The sequence below is a fragment of the Periplaneta americana genome, chromosome 17 (assembly GCF_040183065.1).
Source record: "Periplaneta americana isolate PAMFEO1 chromosome 17, P.americana_PAMFEO1_priV1, whole genome shotgun sequence".
Lineage (NCBI taxonomy): Eukaryota > Metazoa > Arthropoda > Insecta > Blattodea > Blattidae > Periplaneta > Periplaneta americana.
This window is the reverse complement of record NC_091133.1, coordinates 14,118,953-14,136,807: the sequence shown is the minus strand read 5'-3', so window position 1 is coordinate 14,136,807 and position 17,855 is coordinate 14,118,953. Positions and strand designations below refer to the sequence as shown.

The window sequence follows — 17,855 nt, the reverse complement described above, 5'->3', positions numbered from 1 at the left end:
CATCGTGTCTTGTAATCTTTTACCATCAACAGAGACGGTGTCCGAGCCTCTGCTTGAAATCGACGTCGATAATATTGAATCATCTTCAACATTCGTTTTGATGAAACGTACTGATTAGACAAGCCTACATTCACCTACTGCTTACTGCTACCGGAAGAGCACTCATGAACACCGAGCGCTCGTCCTCAGACCCGATCGCTCGGTGTGTTGCCTTACTTCGTGATTTATCGGAAATATTCGTAGATGATCGCTATTCATTCCGTCAGTGCCTTCCTGGACTGATAACGATATCCCGCGCTCGCTCTCTTGCAGGTCTCTGGCACACATCCCCTATTACGAACATAGAGAGGCAGTGCGCTGTGTGTGAAGTTACAAGGTACCGGGTGTTCAATTGTTTTGTTCATGCACCTAAAAGAATGTGCTTCAACAGAAGCATACTGGACACAATTGTGAAAGAGTTGAACAGTGAGTACTTTTCAACAGATGGAGAACTAATTCAGTGTACAGTTTGTCATTCGTTATAAGAGGACGGTAACGAAGGTATATACAAGAGCACTGCAGTACAAAAACACATAAGGACAATGTTGCATTGATGGAACTCTTTTGGAATCCGGACAAATGAAACTCTCAGAAGCATTGAGACATGTAACAAAGTTGTCGGAAAACATTGCTTAAGCTACAGATGCAATAGGAATATGTGTAAAAAAATAAACTCACGACATTGCTTGAAAAAACTCAGGGTATGCAGTCATATGTGATATTAGAGACAAACTAGAAAGGATAGATGATTACGGCCTTCATAATTTGGAAATAAACAATGTAGAAAGATGATATTTCATTTTTCAAGTTTGCACCTACCACTTTTTCTGTCATTGAGAGAGCTTTCTCTGAATACAAAACTGTTTTTCACCCCTAATCGGAAGAGTTTTGCTTTGCATACATTAAAAATGTACATGACTGTGCAGTGGAACAGACAATCTATCACACAATGACCCTTTCCTATTTACATTTACAGATAGGCCTGCTTGTGTAAGAATATAATTTTAAATATGTTGTACATAGGTATGTAAATATGAGCATGTGTAAATATGAATAGGAATATGTGTAAATACATGTAGATATGTAGATGTGTAAATATGGAGATGTGTACATTTGTATGTATCTATATACGAAAATGTGTAAATATGTAAATAAATTTACATAAAATATAGTGGCTCCGTGTTTGACCCTTACTGCTTGGCATTTCAAGTTACTTGTTCTTAATATGTGTATTTGACGTTAAAAATAACTGTACGTATTTCAGAAACAGCTTGTAGTTTGCAGGAAGAGTTTGTTGTACAAGATTTGCTTGTATACACAGCTACTTGTAGCCATCCGCTGCTTTCTTTATCTGACCTGCTACTGCTACCATGCGTCAGTCTTCTATAGTAAATGTGTCACAAACCCTACGTCCAAGGGTCGGAAGGTTCCAGGCCTGTTAATTGATAATTCTACAGTACATTACATTGTATAATTATATCTAAGGACACGGTGACTTATGGCCCGGCCTGTACTAAGGCCCTGAACTGTGATTTTAAACTTCAAATAGATACAATAATTCTTTGTAACGGCATGTTTCTATGAATTACAATCACAACTCACTTTTATGTTCTTTTATGCATCGCCTTGTTGAAACTGCATTTGTGAACCTCGTTTTAACTTTGACAACGCTTTTTAGTTCTTTTAAGTATTCTGATTATTGTATCGTGTTTCTGTTTAGTGAAGGATTTTGGATAAGGGCGCAAATAGCCATACTAGCTGACGCACCCTCCCCACTAACTAACCCCACAATCACAACTCATTGTCGTCATATTGATGTGTAAATCGTTTCGACTATCAATTGAATCGGTCATTTCAAAAAGGTCATAGTCAAGAAACTGAAATTTTACAGGAGAAAGAAAAAACTATCTACAGCATAAACTACCTAATTTTTAATTCTCATACGACTGTCAATGACTAAAGCGTTATCGAGGAAAATATTGCATTATATATTTTTCATTTAAAATTTTTTGTTTGGCATAAAACACATTTTCAAAATCAATGACTCATGACCTTTTTGCAATGAACGTCCATATTTTACCAATTAATAAAATATATTTTTAGGAAATAATGTTCTAATTACATTAATTGTTTAATGCACCAATATACAATGAATCAGAAAACTTATTCATACTATTTTCATATTATACAGGGTGATTCACAAGGCTTTACCGTCCTTTACGGAGGTTATTGCTAAAGACATTTTGAACTAAAAATATCATATAATCATAGTTCCTATTCTCAATATTTTCAGAGTTAAACTAATTTAAATTTGTTTGTAAAATACGTTTTTTGTTTAGTTTGAAGGTAAAAGAATAATACAAATAGAAAATGAACCATTCAGAAGTAGCAGTTCTTTAATTAGCAAGTTTTATGAAGCTAAAAATGTGCTGTGAAGTCCTTAGTTGCTTCGTACAGACATCTTTTTCTATTTTTAACTAAAAAAAAATTACATTATTCTAACGCACTTATCACAACAGTTATTGCAAATCACACCATTTCCACCGACTTAATTATTTGCAGTTCAATTTTGCATCCTAATTTACAGTCTTGGAGAGTTTGCAACACATTTTTAAAGATGTCGCCGCACGCTTGTAAACGGCACTCGTCATGCTACGTAACTGCATACAGCTATTTGATTTCCGTAGCGCTCGCGCTGGCTGCTGACTGCACGCTGACCAAGATCACGCGTTCACAGCAATGCGTGCCAATAACGAAACGTAACTCTGTAAATATTGAGAATAGGACCCATGTTTATGTGATATTTTTTGCTTAGAATGTCTTCGGAAATAAGCTCCTTAAAGGATGGCAAATCCTCGTGAATCACCCTGTATAGCTGTATTTTATTTAGAACAAGAATGAACTCTAATGAAAATCTACACACTTTGGATAGAAGATAGATTGAGAAAGTAGTTTTTTATTTGTTTGTTTGTTTTTAGTCCTCCTGATCATTTTCAACTTCTTTTTCTCCTTGGCTTGGCCTTTCCTGAAGTTGATCGTAAAACTCTGTATACTCAGCTGGAATATATGTACTTCTTCACCTTAAGAATGTTCCCATTTTTTTTATTGATAGGCATCTGTTTTGAAGGATAAGCCAACTCTGTAGGAAGTACAGGATTCTTGTTGTAACTGTGAAGGAGATTGGATTTCTCTTTGCCGGCACCATCGATGAACTGTTAAGTTTTTATTTGACCAGGGCAGCTTGAGTTGTATTCAAACGCCATCCACTTAGAGAAAAAGACATTTTATGTATCTTGGGAATTTTTCCCATACTTGATTCAGAGAGAAAAGTCTTCTTGTAATAAACAGACCAATATCGCTTAAAGTCCACTACAGGCACAGCATCAATGGTTTCTACCGAGAATTTACATGGTACCTTTTTAATCATAACATATTCCTTACGTAGATAGACCTTATCATAACTTTTTATCAGTTTCTGTACAGTCCCAGAATGCCTGTCGTTTGGTAGGAAGCTGTGACTTCTTATTGGAAAGAGTAACGTTATATAATTTGGAATCACTTTGTTGTTACAATGGATAAACAAAAGCGGATCATTGTGTTGTTTTTATTTTGACCGGCGCACCTGTCAGACAATAGATGCAGCTCAGTTACATTCTGTTTCATTAGATGCAGAAGGAAATTCCACAGAAATTAACATACGTCATTTTCACCTTTGTGTGCTTCTTCTTCATGATATGCATAAAAATGTGAGAGATTAGTTTTTTGATTATGTATGCCAAACACATAATATATCAAATAAAAAATGTTCTATACAGGAATATTTGGCAGCGGCAAATTTTGCATAAAATCAAAGGTCAATCCACAAAAATTATTTCCTTTTAGTCTAAGTTCAGAAATTTTATTAATATTGGCATACCATTTTTTGGACCTTCTACGGTGAACCATCAATTCTGCTATTGCAGCTCGCTTGACACTACAAAATGGGTACTGTGTATTTTAGCTGGTAAAACTTGAAGAATCGGATTCTGACATCTTTCCACAACAAAATCTTACCTTCAAATATGGGTATTCAAGTTGAAATGAAAAGGATACAGGAAACACTATTAATTCCCGCGAATGAACATTTTGAATATAGACTACAGATTTAAAGTCAGTCATTGCAAAAAGGTCACGAGTCAAAGACTCATGACCTTTTTGCAAGAAGTGGAAATTTCAAGCTTCGATTTCAGGACCATTTGAAAGTATATTCATAATCTTCTTACATAGACTGGTCGGGCTACCCCTACAGCACAATGTTCAATGCATAACTCATTTTCGCAAAAAAGTTGACTCATGACCTTTTTGCAATGACCTATTCAATTGCATTGTTGTCTCGAGACTAGGCCTCATGGAATCAAATCAGGAAGCGATTATGAAGTAATTAATGAGAATTGAATTGAATCGAAATGCGGAAATGCGGAGATTATGAAGACAGAAATGAATATATATATACGTTCAAATAAAAATTGTTCAGATTTATATTCAATGAAGAATACCAGACATTTTGAAAGTTACTTGCTTCCATAATAGTGAAACATACTCTCTCTGAATGTTTTTTTTATGCCAAATACATTTCCTTGAACCTATCCGTCTGCAGTTCTTGAGTTTCAATGCGAAATCGCAAGTGACAATGTCAGGACGATCAGCGAGTTTTTCATGTAGGAGTAATGCAGTAGCTGTTTCAGGTCAATGCGGATAGTAGGTGAAAGCTCGGCCGTGGTGAAAGTTAAGAAAATGTAAGGTTTGTCATGTTTTGAACAAAAGACTTAGCATCTTGTTATAGCTGCTGCATGTTTCGTGAACTATCCTGAAATGTAGAGGGCAGAATCACTTTTTTCCACTAAGAGATTTTACTGATGTGATCAAGAGACTACAAAATCTTGTAGGCCTCTTATTTTATCAGTAAGTAATATCTTTTGGTCTTTTCTTAGGAATTGTAATTTTTGCACTTCCTCCAGACAATACTACTCTACCAAATACTGGATATTTTCTGTAATATAGGCTGTTGTGAGGAATCTATTGGTGAGATGCGGAAAAGGAGGCGAATGATATGGCAGTATTGTAGAATCTTATATGCGCCCTAAATAAAATTGTCCATCATAAATCGTTTGCAGTTTCAGTGTTTCATTCGTTGCTGCTTACGGGAAATAAACTTACTCATCACGGTAGCAAGAAGTGAGATGGCCTGCTATTTTCCCTACAACAAAATATGCTTGGCAGCGATCACAAATAATCTAATCGATTAAACCAAAGAAATATGAAATTAATTTTGATGTAGTGTAAAGATGCAGCTAAAATTGGAAGCATGACCCAATTACTATAAATAATCACACCGCCATTAAATATATGAAAAAGACTCACACCTCTCGATTAATAAGTATAAAAGTATTTCATTTTTGTTACCTTACGTAACTTTTATAGTTTTCAGAAACAACACACACACACACACACACACACACACACACACACACACACACACACACACACACACATATATATATATATATATATATATATATATATATATATATATATATATAGCCGTTACTCAGTAAATTATAGAACTGGAGATCTAATATAAAATTTTCTCTGCGTCTACTTACATAAAACCCCAAAAGGTTTCACTTTTATATAATCAGTATAGCATTATGTGCTGCATTAACTATAATAATATTTCATTTTTAATGGTAATAATGTCATCAAACACTTTTAAGTTTTGTAGTTCTTAATATCCAATTCGCTGTGAAATGTACGCTGGGCACTTGACATGAGGGATTTCTGTAGCCTTCTACGTCGTCTATGTGTGGATATTACAACCATATGGAAAACTGAATTTGCGAAAAAATGTGGCTTGTAGGGTTTCTGCAATTCGTGATTCAATTTTGGAAATTTTCAAAAGTTTCAAAAGAACACGTTTCTGAGAGTATTATCCTAATTTCAACTATCGAAGAGCTTCCTGCGAGGGTATGTGATTTTAATGGTAATAATGTCATCAAACATTCTTAAGTTTTGTAGTTCTGTACTCGGAAAACTACAGACCAGAGAATCAGACCTGTAAATTATTTTTTATATGTTATCAAAAAATTGCACAAGTGAAGATCGACATATTGGCATTATGATGTGAAAGAATCTGAGCCATTTGAACTATAACTATGTCCGCAATCCTTCGTGTAATAGTGTATTGTTTATTGTAGTGTGTGTTTTGTTTTATTCTGAAATACAATTAATTAGTTCTCAAAACTGACGAAAGATGGATTTTGGAAAATAGGAAAATGATCTAGGAAAATTGACATTTTATTGAAAACTACCATTTTTCTGAAAAAACTTTGGGTTCCAAGCTTCAAAATGAGGGGTCATTTATTAAAATGCGTTCAGCCGCTTTCCCGTAATTTCCATTACCAATTCAAATTATATACTTACTTACTTACTTACAAATGGCTTTTAAGGAACCTGAAGGTTCATTGCAACCCTCACATAAGCCCGCCATCGGTCCCTATCCTGTGCAAGATTAATCCAGTCTCTTATCATCATATCCCACCTCCCTCATATCCATTTTAATATTATCCTCCCATCTACGTCTCGGCCTCCCCAAAGTTCTTTTTCCCTCCGGTCTCCCAACTAACACTCTATATGCATTTCTGGATTCGCCCATACGTGCTACATGCCCTGCCCATATTCAAATTGTATATGTGTATATATATATATAACTTTTATTTGAAGTCCAAAACATCCTTGTAATCTTCATCACGCTCACAATAACAATCACGAACAGCACAACGTTACACCCAATTATAATAAGAATTCGATTAATACCCTCTGTAACTTTTTATTTTATTATTATGACATTTTACAGATAGACTTATAGAGTCGACATTTGAATAGTGAAATGCAGTACCTCCTCATGTAAAATTGGGTAAATTTTTCAGGAGGCACAAAAAACTGATCATCTTTAGAATGGTTCTTGCACTTTTGAAGTGACTACTATTTTATTAAAGCATAGTAATATGTTCTAGTGCTTGACATACATGAACTTTATTTTTTTTTAATATGTACTGGAAAAAAATCTTAATTGCCTGGACATGTGGAGTTTTTTCATTTCACTACTAGTAAAAATATTTTCATCTCTTCAAAACAATTTTCAAGTGAAGAAGACGGAAAAGGTAAATTTTATTGTCTTAAAATACAGAAACATACAAAAAGCAAAATTATGCGAATAGCATATTTAAATATCCGAATTCCATTAGTTATATAAAAACAAAGAACAGCAAAGTAAACATTTTTCTTTTCTTATTAGTTTCTAAAAAATTTTACATGACCTGAGTATGTAGTGTTCCTGGAAATTCCTACAATTCGCTGTGAAATGTACGCTGGGCACTTGATATGAGGGATTTCTGTAGCCTTCTACGTCGTCTATGTGTGGATATTACAACCATATGGAAAATTGAATTTGCCAAAAAATTGGCTTGTAGGGTTTCTGCAATTCGTGATTCAATTTTGGAAATATTCCAAAGTTTCAAAAGAACATGTTTCTGAGAGTATTATCCTAATTTCAATTATCGAAGAGCTTCCTGCGAGGGTATGTGATTTTTATGTAAAAGTAAATAGTCTTCTTTTTTACTTACTCTGTTATCCACTTTATCAACGATCTGCTTCCCCAAGTCACACTGCGAGGCAGCCGAGGCCAAACGGACTGCAAGACAGACCAACATCGTTAACAGAAACCCCTTCATCGCGTCTGGAACAGAAAGCAACCACAGCACAATTGAACTATATAAGACCCAGCTGCCGTTTATAAGCAGGCAGTTGTTGTAACCAAAGAACAAAGTCCAAGCTGTCAAAAACAAATGAATATGAATTTGAATTAAAGTTATTGCACTTATGCAGTTATCGGCGTCGTCATGTTAACGAATTAAGCCCACCACGAAACAGTTGAATTAATTTAGTATATTGTATGATTGAAAACTGAAAATTCTTTACATATTTTATAACCGAATTATCTGGCAAAAAACATAATGAATTGAAAATTCTTAAAATAAATTTACTCGAAACTGATTAACCTAGACTTCGTTCACTTTAACTCTGAACCATTAATTGGATATTATATCATCATTCTTATGTCAAAACCATGTTCTGGGAAAATGCACACTCATGCTTTTGACATAAGTGGGACGATGTCATAATTATCATGTGTCAAAATACTGTATAGCATCTAGAATTTACAATACAATTTATATTATAAGTCAGTGGTCGTCAGCACTTGCTGAAATGGGTAAAGGGTAAACAGAGCAACGTAATAATATGTTCCGTCGTGCAGCAGGAAGAGAGCGACAGAGAGCATACCCGCCAGCAGCTACGGCTGCACCATAGTGCATTCTCTTATCCGCGGGTGAAAGACGCTAGTCCGAGGGTGCACTGTGCTGATGACAGCTGTTATAAGTGATGATTCATTTTAATTATCGAATGTATCGATGTGTGCATTATCATGTATCGAATCCTCCCCTCAACACGAGTACCATTTCTTTGTATTATATTTTCTTGGCAACAAACTATTATTATAAGTTATTATTATTGTTATTATTATTATTATTATTATTTTTATTATTATTATTATTATTATTATTATTATTACTATTATTATTACTACTATTACTATGGCCATTATTACTATTTGATTATACTTAGTTATGTTGAAAGAGAAATATAATGAGACATTAAAAAGACACTTTAAAATATAATTGAATTAAGAAAATATTTTGAATTCACGTCGTGATTCTTATTGTGGTCATTGCCAATGTCCCTTAGTGGTCCTTATCGTTGTCATTCGCAGTGTCCTTGTAGGGTCCTTGTTGTGATCCTTATCGTGGTCATTGTCACATCCTTGTAGTATACTTTGGGTGATCATTTCCTAGTAATTTTCATTGTCTTTGTTTACCATGTCATCACCCTTTCCGTAGTCATTGTTATTGTACTTGTCGAGGTCTTTATCGTGATGTGTGGTTCTTGTCATGGCGCATATCGTGATCCATATCGTGGTCAATTTCGTTGCCCTTGTCTTGGTTTTGTCCTTGTCCTACCATGGTGTTTGATGTCTTTGTCATGGTCCTTATCACGGTGCTTTCGTGATCCTTGTGATCCTTATCGCAGTCCATGTAGTGATAAGTATCGTGATCCTTCTCCTGGTGCCTGTCGTTATGCATGTCGTGATCCTTATCGTGGTCCTTGTCTTTGTCATTTTCGTGACACTCATCGTCTTAGTGGTCCTTGTTTGTCTTTATGTTCCTTATCATGGTCCTTGTTGTCTTTTCGTGATCCTTATCATGGTCCTGATTATTGTAATGAGTCTTATCATTTTTCCTGTTGTCTTTTTCATGGTTCTTAACGTGGTATTTGTTGTCTTTGCCATGGTACTTATCGTGGTATTTGTTGTATCTGTCATGGTCCTTATTGTGGTCTTGGTTCTCATCATGTTTCTTTTATGGCCCTTGTGATCCATATCATGATCCTTGTAGTAATGGACCTTATCGTAATCCTTGTTGTGATCTTTATCATGGTCCTTATTTTGATCCTTACTGTTGCATTTGTCGTGGTTTATGTCGTGATTCTTGTCATGGTCCTTGTCGTAGTCCTTATAATAGTAGTTACTGTTGTCTTTGCCGTGGTCATTACCGTGGTTCTTGTTTTCTTTCTCATAACCCATATCATGGGCCTGGTTCTTTTCGTGATCATTATCGTGGTCCTTATCTTTGTCCTTTTAGTGTTCCTTGTTATCTTTCTCGTGGTCCTTGTGGGCTTTGTCATTGCTCTATATTTATGATTTCATAATAACATTGTTTCTTTCATCTACGATAAGTGACTTTCTTCCACACGGTTCCTTCCATATTTTCATAAAAGATCACGGGACGTAATCAGGGACCGGTAGAAGAAATGGACAGATCACTGACAACATATTGACTTGTGTGTTTTTGGAATGGGGAAAAATACGCATTCACTGCCAGATGTCTTCCTGCATTGTTACGTTGATATCTTGTGAACTACGCTGAAGAACTTAGACTTTCGCATCGCCAAGAGTTGTCTCATTAATTTTTTCGGTAGCTGTACATACACATAAGGCTCATGAGATTGAACATATTATACCAATATTCATACATAATTTTTAACATATTTGATAAGTTTATTTCATTTAAACAATAATGTAACGAAAATATAACTTAGGATAATTAAATATTACAGTGAAGTGTATCTGAACTGAATATGCCCTACAAGAGCGAAAACTTTAACACAAATATTATGTTATACACTTAACGTGTTAATGTAAACTATCAATGTGATAAGTCATACTGTATTATATTTCACTATTTTATTATAATGCACTGTATTTGTATTTCAATATAAGTTAGATCAATAGGAGCAATCGCATAAGTTATGTGATAAAAGGAAGGCACGAAGGCAATTTTAGAACTTTGTAACTTAATCGTGTATCTGATCTATCATTAACAGAATGTATGACAAAACAAAAACATGTTAACGATTTTAGAAAATCAAAACAATTTGTAAATTTATTTACAATGTGTCTTTAAATGTCTGCTTATATTAATCACATTTTAATAATTTAAGTATTTCATCTTACAAATATATAACTGATTTAGATATTACAAAAGAAAAGAAAAAACTTTAACTTTAACTAAGACAAAATGAAAGCAGGAAAAAATTCATAAGTCAGAAGAATATCGGACTTATATCACCACCTCCACCACCACCACCACCACCACCACCACCACCACCACCACCACCACCACCATCACGAACCAATTTGGCATAGGTCCTCCAAGACCTCCGTGAAAGTCTTGAAAATGTTCCTGGTCTTCCCAACGTTGCAGCAGTTTTCTTAACTCTCTCTTACCAATAGGTTTATCTTATTATGTATATATATATATATATATATATATATATATATATATATACATATATGCGGTTTTACAATGTTAGTACATTTTTACGGAGCCCATGATTGCAATGATTACAATTGTATATATATATATATATATATATATATATATATATATATATATATATATATATATATATATATGGTTTTACAATGTTAGTACATTTTTACGGAGCCCATGATTGCAATGATTACAATTGTATACATATTTTAATAATATTCTTCTCCATTATTGTCTATCAAATTACAAATTTTCATCAATCTCTCAATGTTGGAAGTATTTCTATCATCCAAGTATCCGCTGGTCTTCCGTATTTTATGTGCCCTCGAACTAAATACGTACTTCTATCTTTAATTAAGAAATTAAAATATTATCTTTTTATTGACTAATCAGTAAGCTGACTCTTTTAATGGCCACAAAATTAATTCCCTTTCAGTGCACATTATGCTTTGAAATGTACTTAAGATCTGGTATATTTCATGCTAACCTTTTCCTGTTGTGTAACCAGTATGATAGCTGGTAATTTGTATTTGTAGCAAAATGGCTGGACGAGACAAAGTTATTTTGTTGACTGATGCAAATATTGTCCCTGCTCCTAGTAATATAATAGTTGTCGTAAGACGAACAGAAGCGTGGAAAGCTGGGAGAAGACCAAAAATAAAAAGAAGAGGTAAATTATTTGCTGATTACTCATGTCATTACTCTCCGTAAATAAATTTAATATTTAGTACGCTCAACACAACAAGTCTCTTACCTGAATCACGTATTAGAAAACATGTTACATTTCTTCGTGTCCTACTCCAATTATTTATGAACAAAATAAATATTACAGTATATTCAAAGCCATATTATTTGCTTTGGTTCTTTTGATTGTTTGAGACATTCCTCAAAAGGGCTCCCGACCCATCCAGATTGTGGTCATACTAAAGCAGTCGACAGTCCCAACCATGTTTTCAGTTGCTTCAAATTTAACATGCAAAATATAAGAAGATTCCTCAGGGTTCCTATAAGTCTGTTATCGAGAGTGAGGTATGCGAAAGGTAAGCAACTAAAAAGACATAGGCTAAATATCATAATTCTTGGGAAAGAGCCATGACCATTGATTACGTTATTCCATCATATCGTGTTGATAGTGGCAGTGTATTAATAAAGGTTTGTCAGAAAGCTTTTTTGAACATTTTTTTAATTTCAAAATTTCGAGTTCAACGCTTGTGCAGGAAAGTTTTCCTGATCAGAGATTCTCCTAAAGAATTGAGAGGAGGAGACCGTCGTTCAAAAAGAATGCAGGATAACATGATGCATGTAAAAAATTTCATTGAGTCCATAAAGACCGTTGATTCTCATTATTGCCGAGGAAAATAGATATCTTCCCAGTCACTTCTCAATAACACATTTTTGGAAAACTTACAATAACAGAGTTGAACCTGATAGTGAAATATGAATATGAATATTTTAGAAAAGTATTCGTTGAGAATTATATTGTTGGCTTTGGGTCTCCAGCAACAGAGCAATGATCCAAATGCACGGAATTGAGATAAAAAATTAGGATAGCAGTAGACTCACAAGAAAAAAGTGCACTGCGAGTGAATTTTGAAATTCGTAAGAGATCAGAAACAGTCTTTGAACTATTGAGAGAAGACAGTGACAATGCCATTACGTATTCTTTTGACAGCCAAAAGGCTCTAATCTTTCAAAAGATGATTGATGCCTATTTCCTACTGCAGTTTTACATAAACAACTTCGCAATGTACTTGGGCTCTTCGCTCTCTCAATGAACAACTGAAAACACATTTATATACATATGTGTCGACAGAAATGGAAGGTCAAAAAGGATCCAGTGAAATCGCTTCATGTATACGTCACAGATTGTCAAACACAGTCTACCCAAACATTGTTGACACCATCAGGTTATTTGCAGATGATGCCGGTGGGCAGAACAAAAACACCATCGTAATCACTGCACTGCTGAACAGAAGCACCAAAAAATATCAGAACTATTCTGTTGCACTTACCTATGCCTGGGCACTCCTACATACTCCCAGATAGGGAATTCGGTGCTATCGAAAGAAAGTGCGTAAAATTGAAAACATCATTAACCCCCAATGAGTACATAGAAATCTTCAAGGAGTCCGGCACTGGCACAAGGGTGGGGTTGGATTTTGAAATCCATGACCGGAAGACAGCAAAAGAGATGGCACTAAAGAAGTCTAGCAACTGGCATTTCCAGTTTTTTCCATGTAAAAGGTTTGTACTCCAAAGAGGAAGAAATAATGTTGGTTTGGTGCACGGGGAGGTGGCATACACAATAGATTTGGGCGTTCCTCGTTCAATAGCCAAGAAGGGCCAGCGAGTTGGAAATCTCTATCCACGGACAAAAGTAAATTATTTTCCTCTAAATCCAAATAAAGTGAAGGATGTTATAAAGCTACTAGAGAAGTACTAGCCACCGGCATAGCTCGGTCGGCTAAGGTGCTTGCCTGCCGATCCAGAATTGCTTTCGGGCGCGGATTCGATTTCCGCTTGGGTTGATTACATGGTTGGGTTTTTTCCGAGGTTTTCCCCAACCGTAAGGCAAATGTCAGGTAATCTATGGCGAATCCTTGGCTTCATCTCGCCAAATATAATTTCGCTATCACCAATTTAATCGACGCTAAATAACCTCGTAGTTGGTACAGCGTCGTTAAGTAACCAAGTGAAAAAAGAGAAGCACTGCGGGAACCAGTGAATGATGCTTGAATCACTCAGATACTATGTAAATCTCTTCTACATGAATGCTCAGGAAGGTGATGCCCCTTCTGATAATGCTGATGATAATGTCCTTGACATGGAACATGATTAAGACGAACCTATGGGAGATGATGTTTTGATTGTCGAAGGTGATTATGTTAGGTCATAAATTCTGTGAAGTACAAGTTCATAAAAATGTATACATCTGCGTATTATTTAATACTTATTACCTACATTATTTGTTTTCCATCTGTTTCTTCAATAAATAGGTACGTCTATAAAGTTTGATTCTGAAACGCAACTTTTCAAAATAATTTTATCTTAATTTTTATCAGTTTTCATTAAATATTGATCTACAATGCTTGTGGAAACTCAATGTTATGGTTCCTTGGTAGTATTAACACAAAAGCTGAAACCAAAAAGTCCATATTCTGAGCATAACAGTTTTTTGCTCCTCCTGAAAATGTTATGGTTTGAGAGTTGGTGAGTTTTGGAAATGAGTAACTCAATTGCAAGATACTTATTGTGAACCTTAGTTATCTCTTTTCTCATTCTAATACATCGTTATACAGTAAATAATATTGCAAATTATTTTGCAGACTTCGTAGCTTCTAGCGTTCTAGACGTATTTCACTGTTTTCTGAATCGTCTGAGTCTTGAATTCTTCAGACAATGTCAACGTGACGTGGAAGATTAAGTATTGTAATTATTTATATTTAACAGAATTTATTTCACTGTTTTCTGAATCGTCTCAGCCTTGAATTCTTCAGACATTGTCAACGTGACGTGAATAATTAAGTACTGTAATTATTTATATTTAACACAATTTATTTCACTGTTTTCTGAATCGTCTGAGCCTTGACTTATTGGTCTCTTCACTTATCAGGCAGAGTCAACGTGACGTGATACTTCATTCACATAAATACCGGCACGTCTGACAAGCAAACATTCTCATGGAGGCAGATAAAAATTTTAATTTTTTTCTTCCACCACGTTAATAATGTCAAAATAAGTGCTTGTACAAATTTTGGCCACTCAACCGCAATTAAGAGGCCGTCTAGAAAGTTGTTTATCCAGGGGGCGTTTACAGACAGAAAGCATAATTTCATGGAAAGATTTATTGAAACAGATACAGCAATTGTTGCGCTATTTTTCCATATATTCTCCATTGGAATTGAGACATTTAACTTAGATACCTCCGGGCGTCCGTATGTGAATGTTGATGGGCTACGTCTTGTAAATGAAACCCGTGTTCCTTCTCGTTCGTGAGTTGTGGCATTAGCCAGATTTGCTAAATCAACAGCTACCAGATCAATGGATTGGTTCTGCAACGGCCGCATAAAGCACCCTATGTATATGACCACCCTGTTCACCGGATACCACAGTGTGTGATTTTTTCTGTGGAGTTTCGTGAAGGACTATGTTTACATACCTCTACTTCCAATGACGTTGGGCGAAATGAGAAGGAGCATTAACAGCAATCAGGAATGTCACACAAGACATGCTTGAGAGGGTTTGGAAAGAATGGGATCACCGCCTGGACGTCTGCTGTGTTACACGTCGGGCTCACATCCAGTGCATTAAGATCAGTATAAAATTTCAAACTTCCCTCTTTCAAATAGTGGCAAGATCATGTATTTATGTTCAATATTGGTGAAAATATAGCCTTCTGAAAATTGTCCAAAAATTTGCAAACACGGTGAATTTTCGCTTATCAATTTTTAAGTGTAGTGTCTAATTCGACTTAAAATAATAGAAGAACGAAAGGATTTGATGGAATGGACTTCACACTGATGGCATTCGACTACGATTGCCATGGAAATGCTTATATCATAACAGATAAACTCCACAATGTAAACGGGGGGAGTCCGCATAGATAGCCTACATAACCAACTTTGTTTATTATAATTTATGGGGGTTGTAATTCATTAAAAAGTAATATAATTCAGTTGTACTTTGACATGGACGCGAAACAGGTGCGTGTGCAATATACATGTAACTAAAGAAAGTTTATACAAAGTCGGAATTATTCACATAAATATGGATAAATAGTAATAAAACTATTTACGGAACATTCTCGTGTGCTTGTATACTGTATACCAGTGAATTTGTATCCACACCCATAAGTAATAGCGTCTTTATCCTATGCAATTTATGTGGGATATGAAGTTCATTACCACACTCGTTTTTCTTATCTCACTCGTTTTCAGAAATAAATGATGTCATCAAGTGCATTTCAAAGTGTATTGAAACTAAGTAGCCTATAACAATATTACAACGTAGATCTAATAATTATTGCATTAACTTTAAGTGGTTAGCCTATGGGTTTTAAAGCTTGCTCTTCAATATCTGAAGGCAAACTTTCAGAATCACTCATCTTAAAACTTACAAATTACAAATTTGCAGTAAAAACAAAGTTTTGTTTATCGTAACATTGTGGTTGTTACGGAATTATAGCGTCACAATACATTATTTCATCTGCAACCTAGATAGTTAACTTCAATTTTGTGCTTCTCAGGGGAAAAAAAAAAAAAAAAAAAAAAAAAAAAAAAAAAAAAAAAAAAAAAAAAAAAAAAAAAATTTAAAACGTCAAATTATTTTTGCTTATTTTTTTGTTTTTGACTGGTGTAGATAAAATATTGCACAATACATGTGTGATAACGCAATATTAATGTACTTCCGTGGTTACACGACAAGAGTGTTGCGTGTATTAATAATGCTTTTATGTCAACTGTATCGTAAATAACTAGTATCTTTGGCGTTAATATTTTATAGTCAAGCATTTGTTTTCGTCTCTTCATGACAACAGAAACCCACAGAACTTATTACCATTGTCAAATGCATTAGAAGACTTACAACTCAATGTAGGCTTATACAATCGAGAGACTATTGAAATCATAAGGTTAGTCATTTTCAGCTGTAAAAAAATGAAACTACAGCTCAAGTTCTAGAACCAGATGGTTTTGCGAGTATCTATTATACCTTTATTATCATTATTATTATTATTATTATTATTATTATTATTATTATTATTATTATTATTATTATTATTATTATTATTATTATTATTTCAGCTTAGCCTATATTTATTTAACGACGCTCGCAACTGCCGAAGTTATATCAGCGTCGCCGGTGTGCCGGAATTTTGTCCTGCAGCTCTTTTACATGCCAATAAATCAACTGACATGAGCCAGTCGCATTTAAGCACATTTAAAAGTCATCGACCTGGCCCGAGATCTAACCCGCAACCTCGGGTATAGAAGGCCAGCGCTATACCAACTGTGCCAATCAGGCCGACTTTATTATTATTATTATTATTATTATTATTATTATTATTATTATTATTTTAGCTTGGCCTATATTTTATTTAACGACGCTCGCAACTGCCGAAGTTATATCAGCGTCGCCGGTGTGCCGGAATTTTGTCCCGCAGTTCTTTTACATGCCAGTAAATCTAGTGACATGAGCCTGTCGCATTTAAGCACACTTAAAAGCCATCGACCTGGCCCGGGATCGAACCCGCAACCTCGGGCATAGAAGGCCGGCGCTATACCAACTGTGCCAACCAGGCCGACTTTTTATTATTATTATTATTATTATTATTATTATTATTATTATTATTATTATTATTTTAGCTTGGCCTATATTTTATTTAACGACGCTCGCAACTGCCGAAGTTATATCAGCGTCGCCGGTGTGCCGGAATTTTGTCCCGCAGTTCTTTTACATGCCAGTAAATCTAGTGACATGAGCCTGTCGCATTTAAGCACACTTAAAAGCCATCGACCTGGCCCGGGATCGAACCTGCAACCTCGTGCATAGAAGGCCGGCGCTATACCAACTGTGCCAACCAGGCCGACTTTATTATTATTATTATTATTATTATTATTATTATTATTATTATTATTATTATTATTATTATTATTATTATTCCTTAAAATAGAGGGCGGAATGTTTTATCGCTTTCATGAAGTGTTGAACCACATAAGCTTGCTGGTTTAACATGTGCATATGAATATAATGGTTAAACAATTGAATATTAAACTGAAAACCATTGACAACACATCTCCTGTATTACCCGATTTGTTCACACATCAACGGCTA

General features: G+C 34.9%; 1 protein-coding gene across 1 annotated transcript in view; it reads right to left on the bottom strand.

Moving 5' to 3' along the window:
• LOC138693468 (uncharacterized) overlaps positions 1-7,853 on the bottom strand; it is a 63,853-nt gene extending 56,000 nt beyond the window's left edge. Inside the window, exon 1 of the mRNA XM_069817449.1 lies at positions 7,701-7,853. Within this exon, the coding sequence (XP_069673550.1) occupies positions 7,701-7,808 (108 nt within the window). The 5' untranslated portion in view covers positions 7,809-7,853. The remainder of the gene's footprint in view (positions 1-7,700) is intronic.
• Between the last annotated feature and the right edge of the window lie 10,002 nt (positions 7,854-17,855).